This window comes from Mus caroli, unplaced genomic scaffold, assembly GCF_978045245.1.
Source record: "Mus caroli unplaced genomic scaffold, Mus_caroli_1 scaffold_2, whole genome shotgun sequence".
Taxonomy (NCBI): domain Eukaryota; kingdom Metazoa; phylum Chordata; class Mammalia; order Rodentia; family Muridae; genus Mus; species Mus caroli.
The window spans coordinates 108,068,996-108,085,628 of record NW_028227257.1 but is presented as its reverse complement, the minus strand read 5'-3'; the positions used below and the strand labels follow the sequence as shown (position 1 = coordinate 108,085,628).

Here is a 16,633-nt window from a genome sequence, read left to right as displayed (position 1 = left end):
TTATTCACTTTTTTTTACAAGATAACTATCTTCCAATTTCAAATGCAAAATTTGTAAAGCCCTTTCTAAGCTGTTAACTAACATCTGAACCACCTTAGATACTTGAGCCTAGTGTGTCCTGTGAAAGTGTGTCTCGCTCGGTGTGTCTCACTTCCCATCATCCCTACGGCCCCTTTTCATACGTAACTCCAATAACAACCCCCCAAAAGGCGATATAACAACCTTATCTCCACTGGTGTCTCCTTGGCACCAGTCTGCCCTGACCTTAGACACCAGCCATTGTTAAGGGTATAACACATTTACATATTTTGCAATAAAACATCAGTTATTTGCATTACTGTGTCAAGTTTTATTTGATTCTTTCACCTAAAAATGACTCATTTTCCTTTCTTGTATTTTAAAAACCAACTACTCTAAGCTTGTTTGAGAATAATCAAAAATTGCCCATTTAGCTAGAAGTCATTTTCTTTTCAAAAGGCAAATGTTATTTAATCTTTCAGCTGCTCATTGTGCCATCATAAATACTTTCTTTTCAGCACAGTTGTGGAGACTGAAATGAGCCCACTAATTGCCTCCCATTTCGACTGACATGTGGTGGTTTAGTGGAAAGAGAACACAGCAGGGAGAAGGAAATAGGAGGCTGAGAAAATGAGAGCTAATTATTTTCACTGCCTCATGTCAGGCTCTGTGTCAGCCTTGTTTTTACAAACTGGAAGGTTTAGCACTAAATAAAACAAACTGGCGTCATGTTTTTATATACTGGCAGTGTCACGGAAGCAGCTGCACATCTCAAAGACAATATAATGCCTGCGTTCGCATGGACACCATCTGACAGACACTGTGAGCCGCGGCTAATGAGGCTATCACAGTGGTGCCAGAGGGAAAGGTGCTGAATTATGTATGATTCTTCATCAGGGCGGCAGTAGTCCTGTACATCATTATGAGACATTGTTTTGCTGAAGAGATTAAAACATTCTTAGTTCCAGACCCTGCAACCTATGCGCGCTGAAAGGAGGTTATTAATGGAATTTTTAGGGAGACTTTCTTGTGGATTTCTTTTGGGTTGGAAAAAACCAATTTCGTGGGACAAAGCCGTGATGGGTCACGACACCGTATAGATAAAGAAGAGAAGCAAATTAGCCATACTTGTATTCTCTTCCTTCTAAAGACGGCATAATAAAATACAGCGTGGCGGGGTTATACTTAATGGTAAATAACCCAGGTGCTACCGCAGGACGCGCCACTTGCCTGCCTTTGACACAGCAGGTTCTGGCAGCTGAGCTGGATAATGGTGACACATGTAAAGGAGCCTTCAGAGACCTCCATCAGTAGCATCTCCCTGCTTTGTATACAGCTGTGGCCAATATTATTTTTGTGGGTTTTGTTTTTAATCCGGGATTGCTTCGCAAAAGCCAGTCAGCTGCTATGGCTGCATCTTTCTCTCCCGGCTCTGCTTTTTCAGAAAGTTTATTCTGACCGCTCTAGTTTATATTTTAAAGTACTCCCACAGTTGGTGGTTTTTATATTTCTCCATTTATGGGAAGAGAGGAGCAGGTGGGGGTTGGAGAAGCTAGTGCCTCTAAGACTGAACTTGATGTATCTAGGGCATGAATTCCAGTCCCATGAGGCTGGCTGTATGATATCTAAGCCTCAGTTTCTTTATCCATAAAATGGGAACCGTGCTCTCTAGAACAGAGTAAGACTATAGGGGTTAGATAACATAAATAGATCTCAAAACCCTGAGGCTGGGCGTATACACGTGACATCGTGAAGTTTAGTCTGTGTGAAGTGAAAGAGAACAGGGGCAGCCTTTGATTGCTATGAAGAGGGCTTGCCTGGGGAAGGGGCTTCTGAAGGACTATAGATGTCTTGCCTGCTTGGTTGGCTACACAGGTATAGACACTAGTCAAGCTCAGTGACCTGTGCAGTTAAAAGATCTGTGCTTTTATTACATGCAGATCGTTCCTCAATGAGAAAGCCCTTAAAAAAAATCCATATTCTTCAGTAAAACTAATCTAGAAAAGCTCATTTGAGGGTCACTTTCCTACTGAAGGATCCTGAGGTGTTGATGGCTCCAGTTAATTTGGTAGGGAAAAAACTGGATATTAAAGAAGAGGAAGGGGGGGGAAGAATTCCCAGAATTCTTCTGAATTCCCAGAATTTTACAGTTTGATATATTTTGTGCTTTTTAATATGTGGAGTTTTGTTCCTCCTGTTTGGGAAATCTACCACTATCTCAACTATTCTCTTAATTCTCTTCTCTTCCACTTCTTCTTCCCGCCCTCTTTTTATGTAGAGAAAAGGATGTCTGTGTGTCCTGTCATTTCAGCTATTTTGGAACTCCAGGGAACTGTGAGCAAAAAGCATGTAATAGTAAGCTCTCACAAAGAGATACTTAACTTAGCATTAACTGAGTGTTGTTCAGGATTTTACCTCCACAGGGCAAGAATTCCCGTTCTAGTTGGCTCATAATCTTAATTCATAAAATGCTTTCACGCAATTGGTAATCCCAGAACAGTTAGTTGAGATACTCTGTCTTCCTCCGCCTTTGCTCCTAGAACTGTCCAGTTTATCTCGGCGGCTAATCAGCCAGTAGGATTCTTCTATTTTCCCCATTCCAAATGCAAAACTTGTCCTCTTCCCCCAACAAAATGTCATGTGTCTCCTGCAGACTTCAGAGTGGTGCATCTGCTAGTTAACGGACAGTTTCAAGCATTATGTTTGCTGCCCCCCAAATCCCAGCAGAAACAGCCCCTATGCTCAGCCCTTTTGCTAAGCTCAGCCTTACCCCCACCCCCACCCCCATAGGTTAGCAGGTGTAGGTGATGCTCTCTGCAGAAGTACATCAGGATAATTCTTGCAGCCATGTGCACGTCACCATGGATGAGAACCAAGCTTTGAAATTAAAATCCAGGGTAATCGGGACCTGCCTTGCCTTTGTATGTTCGACAAGACCTAAGCTGTTGTTTCTGGTTTGGGTAGCACACGCCAGCTGGGCTGGAGCTAGTGATCCCAGTGGTACTGTAGGTACCTCCAACAATGACCTGTTGCTGTAATGGAAGAAAAAAATTGGCTATGTTGAACCTCATGGAGATGGGATTTTAGTCTGTATCTTGGATCTTTACATATGGATTCAACGGGAGAATCTGGACTGTTTGCAGGTGTTGCCTCCCTGTTGCTCTTTGTAAAGGGAGACTTCTGGTACTGTGCATCCTTCGTTAACCTGTAGCAAGGAAAAGCTCAAGGATCGACCCTCATCTTAGACCTATTGGGAGGAGGTAGGACCTTTATAGAGCTGGCGTAGTGTGAGAATTTCAAGTCGTCAGAGGAATACCCTCAAAGAGGACTCTTGGGTCCCAATCTCTCTTGTACTTCCTGGCCATGACATAACAGGTTCCACTATGCCATAGCTCCCAATATGAATGGCCCCAAGGTAATGGCCAAATGTTCACTAGCAGCGTGAAACTCCAATTCTGTGGGCCCAAATAAGCCTTCTCTCTTTATAAGTTGATTATACTGAATATTTATTATGCTGATGGAAAGCAAACACAGGAAACCTGCTTTTCACAGCATCATAAGAACCTATGCTGATTCAAATCTAAACTCAACTCACCACTTGCTACCTGTGTGATCTCTGTCAAATTGCCTCATCTGTCCGTGCATCAATTACCTTGACCAAAATAAGGCGCTTTGGCTGTCAATCACATTTAATAGCCACCATACTTCCAGGCATCTGGCTCTTATTAGCAAGGCAGTATTGGGATATGTTGAAGCAGAAGAAGACCAAATTAGTTTTATAGTTCCATTTGTGAAAGAAGATAAAAATGTATTCCTTCTGTTTAATAAAACCAGTCATTGTGATGGCTACCAGCACTGGGTTTGAGGTCAGCCTGCGATACGTGAATCCTTTTCTTGAAAATAATAATAATAGTAGTAATAATAATAATAATGTTTGTTGGGCTAAACATCGTGGTATACACCTGTAATACCAGCACTCCAGGCGCAGGGGCAAGAATTGCCACAAGTTCAAGGCCGGCCTGTTCTACATAGTGAGTGCAATGCCAACCGGGGCTACATAATGAGATTTGGTTCTAAAACCGGAATCAAATAAAGGCGCAGTAAGACTCAGAAAGATTACATCCGTTGGCATTGATTAGATGGGGAAAATAGTAAAGATGAGAAGTCAGTGTGAGGAGGTGAAGCCGTAAACTCACACTCTTCTACGTCTCCCCTTCCTCCATTTCTCCATAGCAACGACTTAATTTATTTATTTTTTATTTTTTTATTTTTTCTCTTCTTTTTTTTTTATTAGACATTTTCTTTATTCACATTTCAAATGCTATCCTGAAACTTCCCTGTTACCCCCCACCCCCGCCCTGCTCCCCTACCCACTCCCACTTCTTGGCCCTGGCATTCCCCTGTACTGAGGCATATAAAGTTTGCAAAACCAAGGGGCCTCTCTTCCCAATGATGGCCGACTAGGCCATCTTCTGCTACATATGCAGCTAGAGACATGAGCTCTGGGGGTACTGGTTAGTTCATATTGTTGTTCCACCTATCGGGTTGCAGACCCCTTCAGCTCCTTGGGAACTTTCTCTAGCTCCTCCATTGGGGGTCCTGTGTTCCATCCAATAGATGACTATGAGCATCCACTTCTGTATTTGCCAGGCACTGGCATAGCCTCACAAGAGATAGTTATATCAGGGTCCTTTCAGCGAAATCTTGATGGCATATGCAATAGTGTCTGGGTTTGGTGGCCGATTATGGGATGGATCCCTGGGTGGGGTAGTCTCTGGATGGTCCATCCTTTTGTCTTAGCTCCAAACTTTGTCTCTGTTACTCCTTCCATAGGTATTTTGTTCCCTATTCTAAGGAAGAATGAAGTATCCACACATTGGTCTTCCTTCTTGATTTTCTTGTGTTTTGCAAATTGTATCTTGGGTATTCTAAGTTTCTGGGCTAATATCCATTTATCAGTGAGTGCATATCAAGTGAGTTCTTTTGTGATTGGGTTACCTCACTCAAGATGATATCCTCCAGATACATCCATTTGCCCAAGAATTTCATAAATTCATTAATAGCTGAGTAGTACTCCATTGTGTAAATGAACCACATTTTCTGTATCTATTCCTCTGATGAGGAACATCTGGGTTCTTTCCAGCTTCTGGATATTATAAATAAGGCTGCTATGAACATAGTGGAGCATGTGTCCTTATTACCAGTTGGGACATCTTCTGGATATATGCCCAGGAGAGGTATTGCTGGATCCTCCGGTAGTACTATGTCCAATTTTCTGAGGCACCACCAGACTGATTTCCAGAGTGGTTGTACAAGCTTGCAATCCCACCAGCAATGGAGGAGTATTCCTCTTTCTCCACATCCTCGCCAGCATCTACTGTCACCTGAATTTTTGATCTTAGTCATTTTGACTGGTGTGAGGTGGAATCTCAGGGTTGTTTTGATTTGCATTTCCCTGATGACTAAGGATGTTGAACATTTTTTCAGGTGCTTCCCAGCCATTCAGTATTCCTCAGTTGAGAAGTCTTTGTTTAGCTCTGTACCCCATTGTATACGTATGTAATGTTTTATTACTAAATTCTTTCTACAGCAGTGTTTTTTGTATTCAAACCCCATATGCCCACTTTGATCTAACCATTAACATTTTACTCTGCTTATTTTCTTTGTCATCTATCTATCTCTCCAGCCACCTAAGCAATAATTATTTCATAATACACTTCAAAGTAGTTTATAGACACCAGAATCCTTCTTCCTAAGCATGCCAATACTCTAGGAGTCAGTAAGAAATGTATAGACCTTGTGTATACAGTCACTGGTTTTGACAAGTGCATACATACCCTCATGTTACCCTAAGCTCTGTCAATAGAGCCCTACCACTTCAGGAAAGTTCTCTCATATTCTTTCCATCAAAGAGGCAATCAATCTTCTGAAATTTTTTCCAGAAGATTATTATTGAGTGTCAGAAAAACACACTCATTAGTGAGTTCTTTCTTTCTGCCTGATACTTCTTTCTCGCTGATCTTCAGATGCACACGTGTTTCTGGATCAGTAACTTTTGGACTGTTCTGTGAACATATAGAAATTCTGTTCCCTTTTTTAAATTAGTATTTATCATTTTATTAAGTTAAGGCTTCTAAAAACATACCCAAATAATTTTTTTCCATTTCTTCTGTCTAAATGCTTATACAAGTAGAATTTCTTAGTCATGGGTGTATGTTTTAGTTCTGTAAAAAAAATTGCTAAAGGTTTTTTGAAGTAATTATACCATTTGTATTTCTGCAACAGAGCATGGGAGTTCCAGTAGCTTCAAATTCTAACCAACATTTGATGCTATCAGCCTCAGGCACTCTGCTGGTGTATAATAACTCCCTGTGGTTTGAATTAGCATTCCCCCAGTGATCAATAATATACAGAACTATGTAGTAGTATTGCTGTGGATTTAATATACCAGTATTAAAATTTAAGTGGGTTTTACAAAAGAATCTAAATTTCTAGCTTTCATGAAACATTGAAGGCCCTAGCAAAACTAGACTCATATTCATACATGGGAACAGTCAGTAGAAGCTGGCCCAACTTTCCAGGTTGCCCATGCCTTCCATAACTGCCCAGCTCTTCAGGATTCCTTTGCCTTTCATAGCTGCTCAGCTGTCAGTTGTCATCACATCTGCAGTGATGCTCTCCTCCTTGTAAAGAAGACAGCAGGCTTCATCTTTAACCCATGGCACCGCTAGTTCTGGGAAAATGCCAGTAGGTAGATCAAGAACACTAATTGCTTAAAAGAATAGGAAATGGAGAAATATGACTCTTTTTGTGCCAATGATGAAATATCCTTATGGTGTTTAATATGTATGCACATTAAATGGATCTGTTGCAAACAGTTCCACCCTAAGGCTGCACTGAGTGGGGTTTATTAGATATAAAAAGGGATCTAATTTCATGTATTCTTTCAGAAAAGGAAAAATAAGGCACTCCCACATGACTTCATTTAGAATGCTTTTTGTGTTATAAAACACTGAAATGGAAAAAAAAAAATCGGTTCGCTCTCTCAGTGCTGTGATTCTGCTTTTAATTCCAGGATTGCAAATGGAAAATGTATATGGAGATGGATGGGGACGAAGTTGCAATCACCTACATAAAAGATGTGACTTTCAACACTAGCCTCCCTGATGCAGAGATTTTAAAGATGACAAAGGTAAGGTTCTATTTACAGCTTAAAAGCTTCTTCTGAATTCACAGATATCAAACAAAGACATTAGAATACCGCAGCAGTGGGCTTTTGTGCTCCTGGATGCTCACATCAGCTCGGTCTCAAGCTGCCTGTTGAAAGGCACATTTTATTTAGCAGATTGAGAGGATAATTTTTTTGTTAAAATTCCACTTATGCTGTGTGAAATAAAAAGCACTGCAAACAAAAAAAAAAGTATCATTTAAGATTCTTTTTAATCCTACATCTCCTCATACTTACTCTATCATTTATTAAAGTAAAAAAAAAATGTTATCAATGAAAATATTTACTTGAAACTGCATTGACTTAAACTTTGAATAAACTTGTGATGATGAATACTTCATTTTTGCTCTTCACTGCTGGTGATGAGTGCAGGGCCTGTGCGCTGGACAGTGTTCTACCCCTAAGCCGCACCCCCAGTCTGAGCTATTCAGTGTCAGAAGGATTGAGATAAGGCCACTTGGGGGACAGGTTACTACTTTGTAGCCTCTGTAAATTCACACTGAAGATTTCTACAGTGATTGGAGAGCCTGGTAGTAATACAGAGTCAATAGAAACCCTGAAGAAAATCTGATAGAAAATGCTTAACTTGATCCTCAGAATGGGGAAAAAAAAATCAGTTGTTTTCCCTAACTGTACTAGGAAAAAAAAAAAACAAAACCCATGGTAGAAGACCTAGTGCTTCAGACAAAGCACAGTACGGCTGGTCATCCTGACCTCAAGTTATCATCAACCCTGGTACATGAGTAACTTAACTGTGTGTTGAGTTTTAGTGAAGAAAATGGAGCTTTTTGGAAAGAGTCAGAGCGCAGACACAAGTAGGAAACAGAATGAGTCAACAGAGCCATGGCATTTAACTTGTGTGTTCTCCACATAGACATAAGATGGCTGAATGACCAAGTCCTTGTAATCAAGCAGATTCATTGAAAGGCTGGTTTGGTATTTGTGTTGGAGCCTCTATATAACTGGAATTCACTTCCATGGCATTCCTTACCCTGGGAGACTATGGTTTGGTTTAATGTTTCCTTACTTTGTGGGGACACACTATGTTTTGATGTCTGGGGAACTAGAAAGGACCACAATGTCTTTATTGGTACAAGCCTCTTGGCATGATAGCCTGACAGACTGGAAAGCTGAGTGATTATCAAATCCTCTACACTAGTCACTGCTCACCCTCTAGGAAGACACTAAAAGGGCCTCTCATATTATCATGGCTTTTATCTTAATATTGAGAAAGCTTTGGGCTACAGCTTCAAACAGCATGAATTAATAACTTGCCGATAGGATTGAATGGCATGTCATGTGTCACCCCAGACAGGATTGAGAACCTTCATGGTGGTACATCTGTGATACTAATACTTGGGAGGCTGAGGCAGGAGGATCATCGACCAGTTCTAAGCCAGGACTACACAGCCAGACCCTCGCTCACAGAAACATAGAAGACCGTGGGAGATCGGGACTACTGTCTCCCCTCAGTAGGACATGCACACAATTCAGCCATCCAAAGATTATTTTTGCAAAAACAAGTATATATATGCATATATATACAAAAATGTATATATATATATGTATATATATATATATATACATATATATATAAAACAAAGCCCCAATATACACATATGTTATAAGCCAACAATGTTTTATGGTCATCTGATATTCTGTCCCTGTCTGAAAATTGCTTATGGCACAACTAACTGGCCTCAACCACACGAGGCAGCACAAGGCTGTGCTCTGATACTAAGCCGTCCTAACTTCCGTGTTTCAGCCACCATTTGTAATGGAGAAGTGGATCGTGGGAATAGCGGAGGATCAGACTGTGGAGTGCACGGTCACATATGAGGTAAGCTCCTGAAAACAGGATGAGAGTTTCAGCCCCTGTTCGTGAGCAGGGATTGGTCGGGTCTCCGTAATTACTCACAGGTTAGTACGTGGATTTCCTGGAAAAGACATTACATACCAGCATGCATGTTCGAAGATGAACACAATTTCTCTAGCAAAATGTGAAGAAGGAAAGAGAGCACAATAGAATTTAGGGTGATGCCTAGTCTATACTGTCCTTAGATATTGATTGAGTATTGTGTATGCCCAACCTAATGTAAAAAGTGAGTAGCACTCACTTGGAAATAGGAGTTTAGGAGAGGAGACGAGTGCGTGTTCAAAATACCATACCACATACCTCTACCACTACCTCGGGAGCCTTTGTTATGGCCAAATCAAAAGATTCCATAAATTTCTACTTGAAAAAGATGTAAAAACATGCTATTAAAAATGTACATGCTTAGCTAAGTATAGTGGTGCATGTCTTTAATCCCAGCCCACAGGGGCAGAGACAGACAAATCTCTGTGAGTTCGAGGCCAGCCTGGTCCACAAAGAGAATCCCGGACAACCAGGGCTCTATTACACAGAGAAACCCTAAATACATTTAGCATTCCCTGCTGACTGGTTAGAGAATAACCCAGTTACAACTAACCAGTCACTATCATGTCAGGTAGCGACAGAAAAAAAAAAAAAAACAACGCCTTGGGGTGGTAGATTGTGTAGTCAAAGATCAGAGAACTGCCGTATGAACACCAAGTGCAAGTCTCTAGGACACAGAGCACAATGATGAAGCCAGACAGGTGGGCACAGTCAGGTCTGGGGACGCCAGTAAGGCCTCACTGTAAGCATAGCAGAAAGTCTGTGGAATCATTTTAAGCTTCAGAGACACACTGATTCTGTGGTGAAAATGCACAAGATCTTTCTACGATACATAAGTCACCAATACCTTACACTTAAAATGTTGTTTAAAAAGAAGATTTAAAGTTTCATGTCTTTTACCATTTTAAAAAAATTCATAGTTACCATTATAAAAACATCTCTCTGAAAGTATACTTCAATTCTGTATTCAAACATTAATGCGAATAACATTGTAAAAAATCAACAAGGTCTCCGTGGTTGGTGGAACACTAACCCTAGCAAGGTAGGAATCCCAGGTGGCACAGGCTGGAGGGGCACAGTCATAGCACAGAGACCGGGGACGGGTGAAGATACAAGGATGTATCTTCCACTGCTAGGGCACACACACCTTCCATCCATTCTCAACAGTTTTAGCAAGGGTTCACCATAAGCCAAGTTAAGAGCCAAGTACACCTGCCCTGTCTCACAAGCCTCAGGTAAATACTGAAAGGTGGATAATGGTTTTCTCCATTTAGCAGGAGAGAAGAAAGCCCCCACCACTACCCCCGGGGCTCTGGGTACTCTGACAGAATTAATATGCTCACAACCCTTGTTTCTCTCTGGGAACAGTGTCTCTTTCCTGCCTCCAGCCCTGACCTGTGAGCCTCACAGTGACTGTAGTACACTGCAGGAAGTTCCCTCAGACTGGGCTTTGCATGCTGCTCCAATGAGATTTCCTGAGCTATCACAATCTAGCATTTTAGAATCAGAGGCCCAAACCTTGTACACCTCACCCCAGCAGCCTGCAAGGCAATACATGTGTCAGCAATCCTGATACCTGTTAACCGGTCCCTCCCTGCATCCGCCCAGGAAAAGCCACCTTTAACTGATTCCGGCTTTGCTTCGCCTACTGCAGACAACTCATTAAACACACCATGCCTGCTGCTTGCCCTTCTTCAACCTCCTTCCTCCCTCAGTTTCTTCTTTCCTTCCTCTTCCTCTTCATGGGCTCCATGATGATGATGAGCCACTTTTTCACTCTCTAGTTTTTAAAGAGTTCTTTTTCTTTTTCTTCCTTTCTTCCTTCCTTTCCTCTTATTCTCTCCTTTTTTGAAACAAGATATTTTCTATGTAGCCCTAGCTGGTCTCCCACTTGCTATTAGACCCAGGGCCAGCCTTGAACTGGCAGTGATCCACCTACTTCGACCTCTTGAGTTCTGAGATAAAGGTTGTGTATACCACACCCTACTGTATTGAATCCTAGAGATCCCTTTTTGTAGGGACCCAAGGCCACTTACAGGCCAAGCCAGTGTCCCACTGAGCTACACCCAGTGCCCTAAAGAAACTGTAATCTGTAGGTGTATCTGGTGATGGGGAAAGTTTCAGGACAAGAACTGTTGTCTTGGTCCGGTATCCTCTTTTGATACCAGATTTCTTCTCTCTCTATCCTGTCTCCCTGTGCGCCTGCTCACCTTCACTCCCCCGGGAGCAGCCTTACGCCATTCTCCTCCCTATGTGTATCTAGCACCCTTGGACTGACCAAAGGTGCTCTTAAGGAAAACAGTGGTCAATGTTCATTTATTCAATAAGGTATTTTTTTTTTCAAATATGAAAGACATTCCTTATCGATGAGGTAAATTAAGCTCTATCAAATGTTATAAATTCTGGGAGAAGACAACTCTATTTTTTAAAAGATTTCTTTATTTATTTATCTATTTGAGTATGGTATTGCTGACACACCAGAGGAGGGTATCAGATCCCATTACAGATGGTTGTGAGTCACCATGTAGTTGCTGGGAATCAAACTCACAGCCTGTTGAAGAGCACTCAGTGTTCTTAACTGCTGAGCCATCTCTCCAGCCCGACAACCCTATTTTTAAGTATTATAATCTGATAAGTAGAAAAGGGCATAGAATGAGAGAAGAGAGGGAGAAGGGAGAAGAAAGGATACTGAGTCCATTATGAGAAAGGGGGTTGAAGTGTTCCTCTTATTCAAATTCACTAATTTGGGCAAATGGCATAATAACATGTGTTTCCCCTTCTCATTCTATAAATGTATATACGCATGATTATGGGGTTTTGATTTTTTTTTAACAGAGTGATGTCAGAACACCAAAACTCACTAAGCACGTGCACTCCATACAGTGGAACAGAATGAAGCCTCAGGATGAGGTGAAGGCGGTCCAGCTTGCCATTCAGACTCTGTTCTCCAGCTCAGAGGGCAACCCTGGCAGCAGATCCGACTCCAGTAAGTTAGTGTCCCTAACTCAGCCCGCACACCTGAGTCCAGGATGTTAGTTATGACATTCCCATTACAGAGGAGAGTGCCAGGCAGAGGGTGGCTTGGATGCCTAACTCAGAGAACCAGCGATGATGCCTGTCGCTGATGATGGAGGAAGGGTCGGGGGAGGGAGGAGAAGATGGACAAACGAGAGTGGAGTGGGCAGGACAGGATGGAGAGGCTCGGTGTGATGGCTCGGTGTATGTGAGAACTGACTCTTGTATGTTGTCCTCTAATCACGCAAACATCATGGCATGAGCTGTTCTACACACACACACACACACACACACACACACACACCACGCATACACACAAATTGAAGAGAGACAGTAAAGAGAAAAAACTCCAACGCATATGCTGGATACTGGTGATAGTAATTTAAAAAATGTAGAAAAGCGTTCAAGGCCGGCTGACAGGCTATGAAATCGGTCATTATCTGGTGAACTCAAGCAAAAGTTCTGATTCCCTACTTGTGGGCTCAGAAACTCTAGGACTGTAGGACTGAGGCACGCTCGCCGCTGTGCTGAAGGTGAATTTGTACAAAGCCGCATGCAGTCCCCTCATAACCGTGAGCCGTATACACTAAGCACACAGAAACCCGTGCTTTCTCAGCAGCACTGCTTTTCCCCCCAAGAGAAAAGTATTTCTGTGACAGTGACAAGAAGGCTGTCTGTCAGGCACGGAGACAAAAGTGGGACTCTAACTTACTGCCCTCAAGTGTCACTGAGTCATGGCAGTCTGGCTCCTACATTGGCCACTGTTACGTCTGACATGCCAAGCAGAACAAACATTCTTAAATGACCACCAGCCAGGGTAGCCAGAATCCTGAAGAACATCCAAAAGCCATCAACAAATTATTTGACATCATGCCTTCACCTTTGTCAACAGTTGGTTTGCTCCCTTTTGCAGATAACCATCAGGGAACACCGTGACCACCATGACTAGGCTTAGGATTTCGTGTGGCTATTTCTAAACTCCTTTATGTTGGTTAAGTCTGTGTGCCTTGTCTAATATGTCTGCCATAATCCTTCAAGTTCTTCTTTTAGCTGGGTGTGTTAGCTCACAACTGTGATCTCAGCACCCTGGGGGCTAAAGCAGGAGGACCATTCAAGTTCCAGGCCATCTAAGCTATACAGGAGTTTCGGAGACAAAAAAAAAAAAGATTTCTTTATAATAAGTGATGTTTACAGGGCACATTTTACTTCTATAGGGCTTTCATAGTCATGACCCTGGTTAACCCCTATAGCCCCGCCCCCGTAAAGCCTGTGGGATTCTTCTATGATTCTGCTGCATTGTCTCTTCTGAGAGGCCAGTTTCCCCATTTCCACAAGGGCTGCCCATGGCTTCTAAGTTTTACATAGTTCAATTCCTACCATGTTGAGAGTCACCAAACAAACATTTTTGTTGTTGTTGTTGTTGTTGTTGTTGTTCTTAAATCAGTCTGAGTTCCAGATTCCCTCTGGTAACACTTACTGGGCTAGTTTCTCTACACACACCCCCATAGTCAGTGGACTGTATCATCAGATGTGATGGATGGTGGTGAATGGCAGAAAACAAGGTGGGGTTGGGGGAAGGTCTTAAGGTCACCTACATTGTGACCATGGTTCTTCCCCAGGACACTGCCCAGACCCCAAATTGGTGTCCCTTACATCTCCTAAGCATCATCTCTTAGGAAACAGTAACTTAATCTTTCCTTAAGAGTGTATACGGGGAAAATCAGCACCCTACCCTCCACCTTCTAGGATTGCTCCCAACAGTTTCTCTCTGGAGAGCTCCTGTCTTCCTCTAGTTTTTAGCTTGGCGCCTCCCTTCTGCCCTTTCTCACCGCCTTTCACTCACCGTTCCAATGTGATATGAAGACTCAGGCTCACCTGTTAGATCAGGCACATCCCTTGTCACCTACAGGTAGCAGAAAACCCCGATTCCGCCTGGTTTACCTCAGTGGGCCTCAAAGTTTGGTCCTGCAGGATCCTCTGTGGACTTGTCAGACATGCATATTCTCTGGCCCATCTCCAGCAGTCGGCATTTTAAGAAACCCTCCAAAGTCCCGCAAACACTGATTTAAATGAATAAAATATATTGTGTTCCATTACTAGAAGTCTAAAGGTGGCCAAGGTTCTGGATACAGTACGACAAATACGTTTGACTATGGTATCTTAAGAGATGGCCTCTTCCTTCCCTCACTGCCATACACACTGTACTGGCTCCGCCCACGGCTTTGCTGTGGTGTCTGGCTACCCTGTAAACACAGCGATGCCCTGAAGTCACCAGGCATCAGTCCTGATCTGTCCTCATATTTAGGAGAAAAGCCTTCTGGAAATCCAACAGACTACCCCACACCAATTCTGCTTTGGGCAGGAGAGTCCTTTGCTGGCGTCAGCATATCTGTCATGGGCCAGAAGAGGCTGTTTCCCTTGGCACACATCAAACAGGACTTCAAACTCAGGCCTCTTGGTAGAAGCTAAAACTGTATGGAATTAGCAGTTTAGAAAGATAATGCTGTGATACTATACTGTTCCATGTATGTGAAGTTTCTAATACAGACAGACCATGGCTGCAAAAATAGAAAAAAAAATGCTAACCATATTACATCCTTAATGACAATGTACCTTTCCCACTAGGGGTTCGTGGTAGTAAAGAAAAAGGTCCCCGTGTACCTACCTAGAACTTCCATGAATGGCAATGCTTGGCACGCCCCCAAGCAGCCTTGAGATTGATTGCCTGAGCCAGGCTTATGAATTAGGCATGCAGCTTTGTGGCATGAAAGATGCTCATTTCCATTTTCCCCTGCAGGTGCGGACTGCCAATGGTTAGACACTCTGCGCATGCGGCAGATTGCATCCCACACTTCTCTACAGCGTTCCCAAAGCAACCCTATCTTGGGGTCTCCTTTCTTTCCTTACTTTGCCAACCAGGATTCCTATGCTGCTGCGGTGAGGAGGACCCAGACTCCGGTGAAGTACCAGCAGATTATACCAAGCATCAACCCTTCCCGGAGCTCCTCCCCCACGCAGTATGGGCTGACCAAAAACTTCTCCTCCCTGAACCTCAGCTCCAGGGACAGCGGCTTCTCCAGCCTCAATGACAGCTCCTCCGAGAGGGGCCGCTACTCAGACCGAAGCAGAAACAAGTACTATCGTGGTAGTGTATCCCTCAATTCTTCCCCGAAAGGAAGATATGGTGGGAAAAGTCAGCATTCCACACCTTCAAGAGAAAGATCTGGAAAGTTCTACAGGCTACCCCAGTCTGCGCTGAACACTCATCAGTCCCCTGACTTCAAGAGGAGCCCAAATGACCATGACCGCCGTGTGCCCAGGACCATCCCCGGGATGCCTCTGCACCCTGAGACTGCCTCCAAAGCAGGGGAAGAGGAGAGCAGGGTGAGCGAAGGGGGCTGGACTAAAGTGGAATATCGGAAGAAGACACACAGGCAACTTTCGGCCAAGACTAGCAAGGAGAGAACCCGAGGCAACTACCGTGGGCGGCGGAACTTTTGAGGGATTGAACCAAATGCGCTTTTCCAAGCGGGTTATGTAGTGGTTTGTGCAATGGATTTTTGGTAATAAGGTATCTTGAGGTTCTGGGGACCAAAAAAGACTAGTTCTGGGCTTGGGAAACACCTTTTAACTGAAAGGACAACCAAAGCAGGGCCTCAATTATGGCTGTTAGTCAGTCAACTAGAGGTGGCAATTAAACTTGACAATAACTGCCAATGTTTTGTCCCCTGAATTACTATTGAAGTGGGGAGGGCTATGACATTCCCTGGTGGGAACATTTGAGCAGGCTTGGGGCCAGGATAAAGCTAGTGAGAATCACAGAAAAATCATATTTCTGGACAAAACAGGATTCGTCTTATTTTCTCTTTCATCTAAGGTTCCAAGATGGCTCTGCAAAGCACTGTGGATGATCCTTGAGTTAAAATTTGGTTTTTGAAAAAAAAAAAATTGGTTTTTGGTTTTTGGGGTTTTTTTGGTTTTTTTACCTACTGGGATGAAATACCATTTATCTTGATTGCTGAGGGACTTTTAAAAAATGCCTCCCTAAATGTTGTGCCCAAGGCAAGTGCCTCACTCATCTCCACTGTGTTAGTATTTATTTTAGTGAAATATTTGTGTTTTCTGCCATGGTCAGAATTGAACTGATTTGGCTTGTCATTTTTAGGTAATAAAAAAAAAAGATTATTGAAGTTAATGTTGATTGTATGGTAACTATTTCATTCATTAAGGTTCAACAGACAAAAGATCTAAATGGCCTGGAGGTTTGTGGCTGGTTCCTTTTCTGAGCCCCCAGGATGCTTTCCACCATCACAACAGAGAGAGCAGAGAGGTGGGTGGGGAGACAGTCCACACGGCATCCTTGGGATGTCAGAACTCTAAAAGAAAACAGATGGAGCAGGGTAGCACCATCTCAAGCTAAAAGCGGGAGAAATTAAATTACCATTAGCCTTGTT

The 16,633-nt window shown here is 42.9% G+C and overlaps 1 protein-coding gene across 2 annotated transcripts in view; it reads left to right on the top strand.

Moving 5' to 3' along the window:
* The window catches only part of Map3k20 (mitogen-activated protein kinase kinase kinase 20), a 158,924-nt gene extending 142,555 nt beyond the window's left edge, over positions 1–16,369 (top strand). For both annotated transcript variants that reach the window (XM_021151301.3, XM_029474337.2), the window contains exons 17-20: positions 7,094–7,210; positions 9,012–9,086; positions 12,000–12,150; positions 14,977–16,369. In XM_021151301.3, coding sequence (XP_021006960.1) covers positions 7,094–7,210; positions 9,012–9,086; positions 12,000–12,150; positions 14,977–15,680 — 1,047 coding nt within the window. In that variant the 3' untranslated portion in view covers positions 15,681–16,369. The remainder of the gene's footprint in view (positions 1–7,093; positions 7,211–9,011; positions 9,087–11,999; positions 12,151–14,976) is intronic.
* The last annotated feature ends 264 nt before the right edge of the window (positions 16,370–16,633 follow it).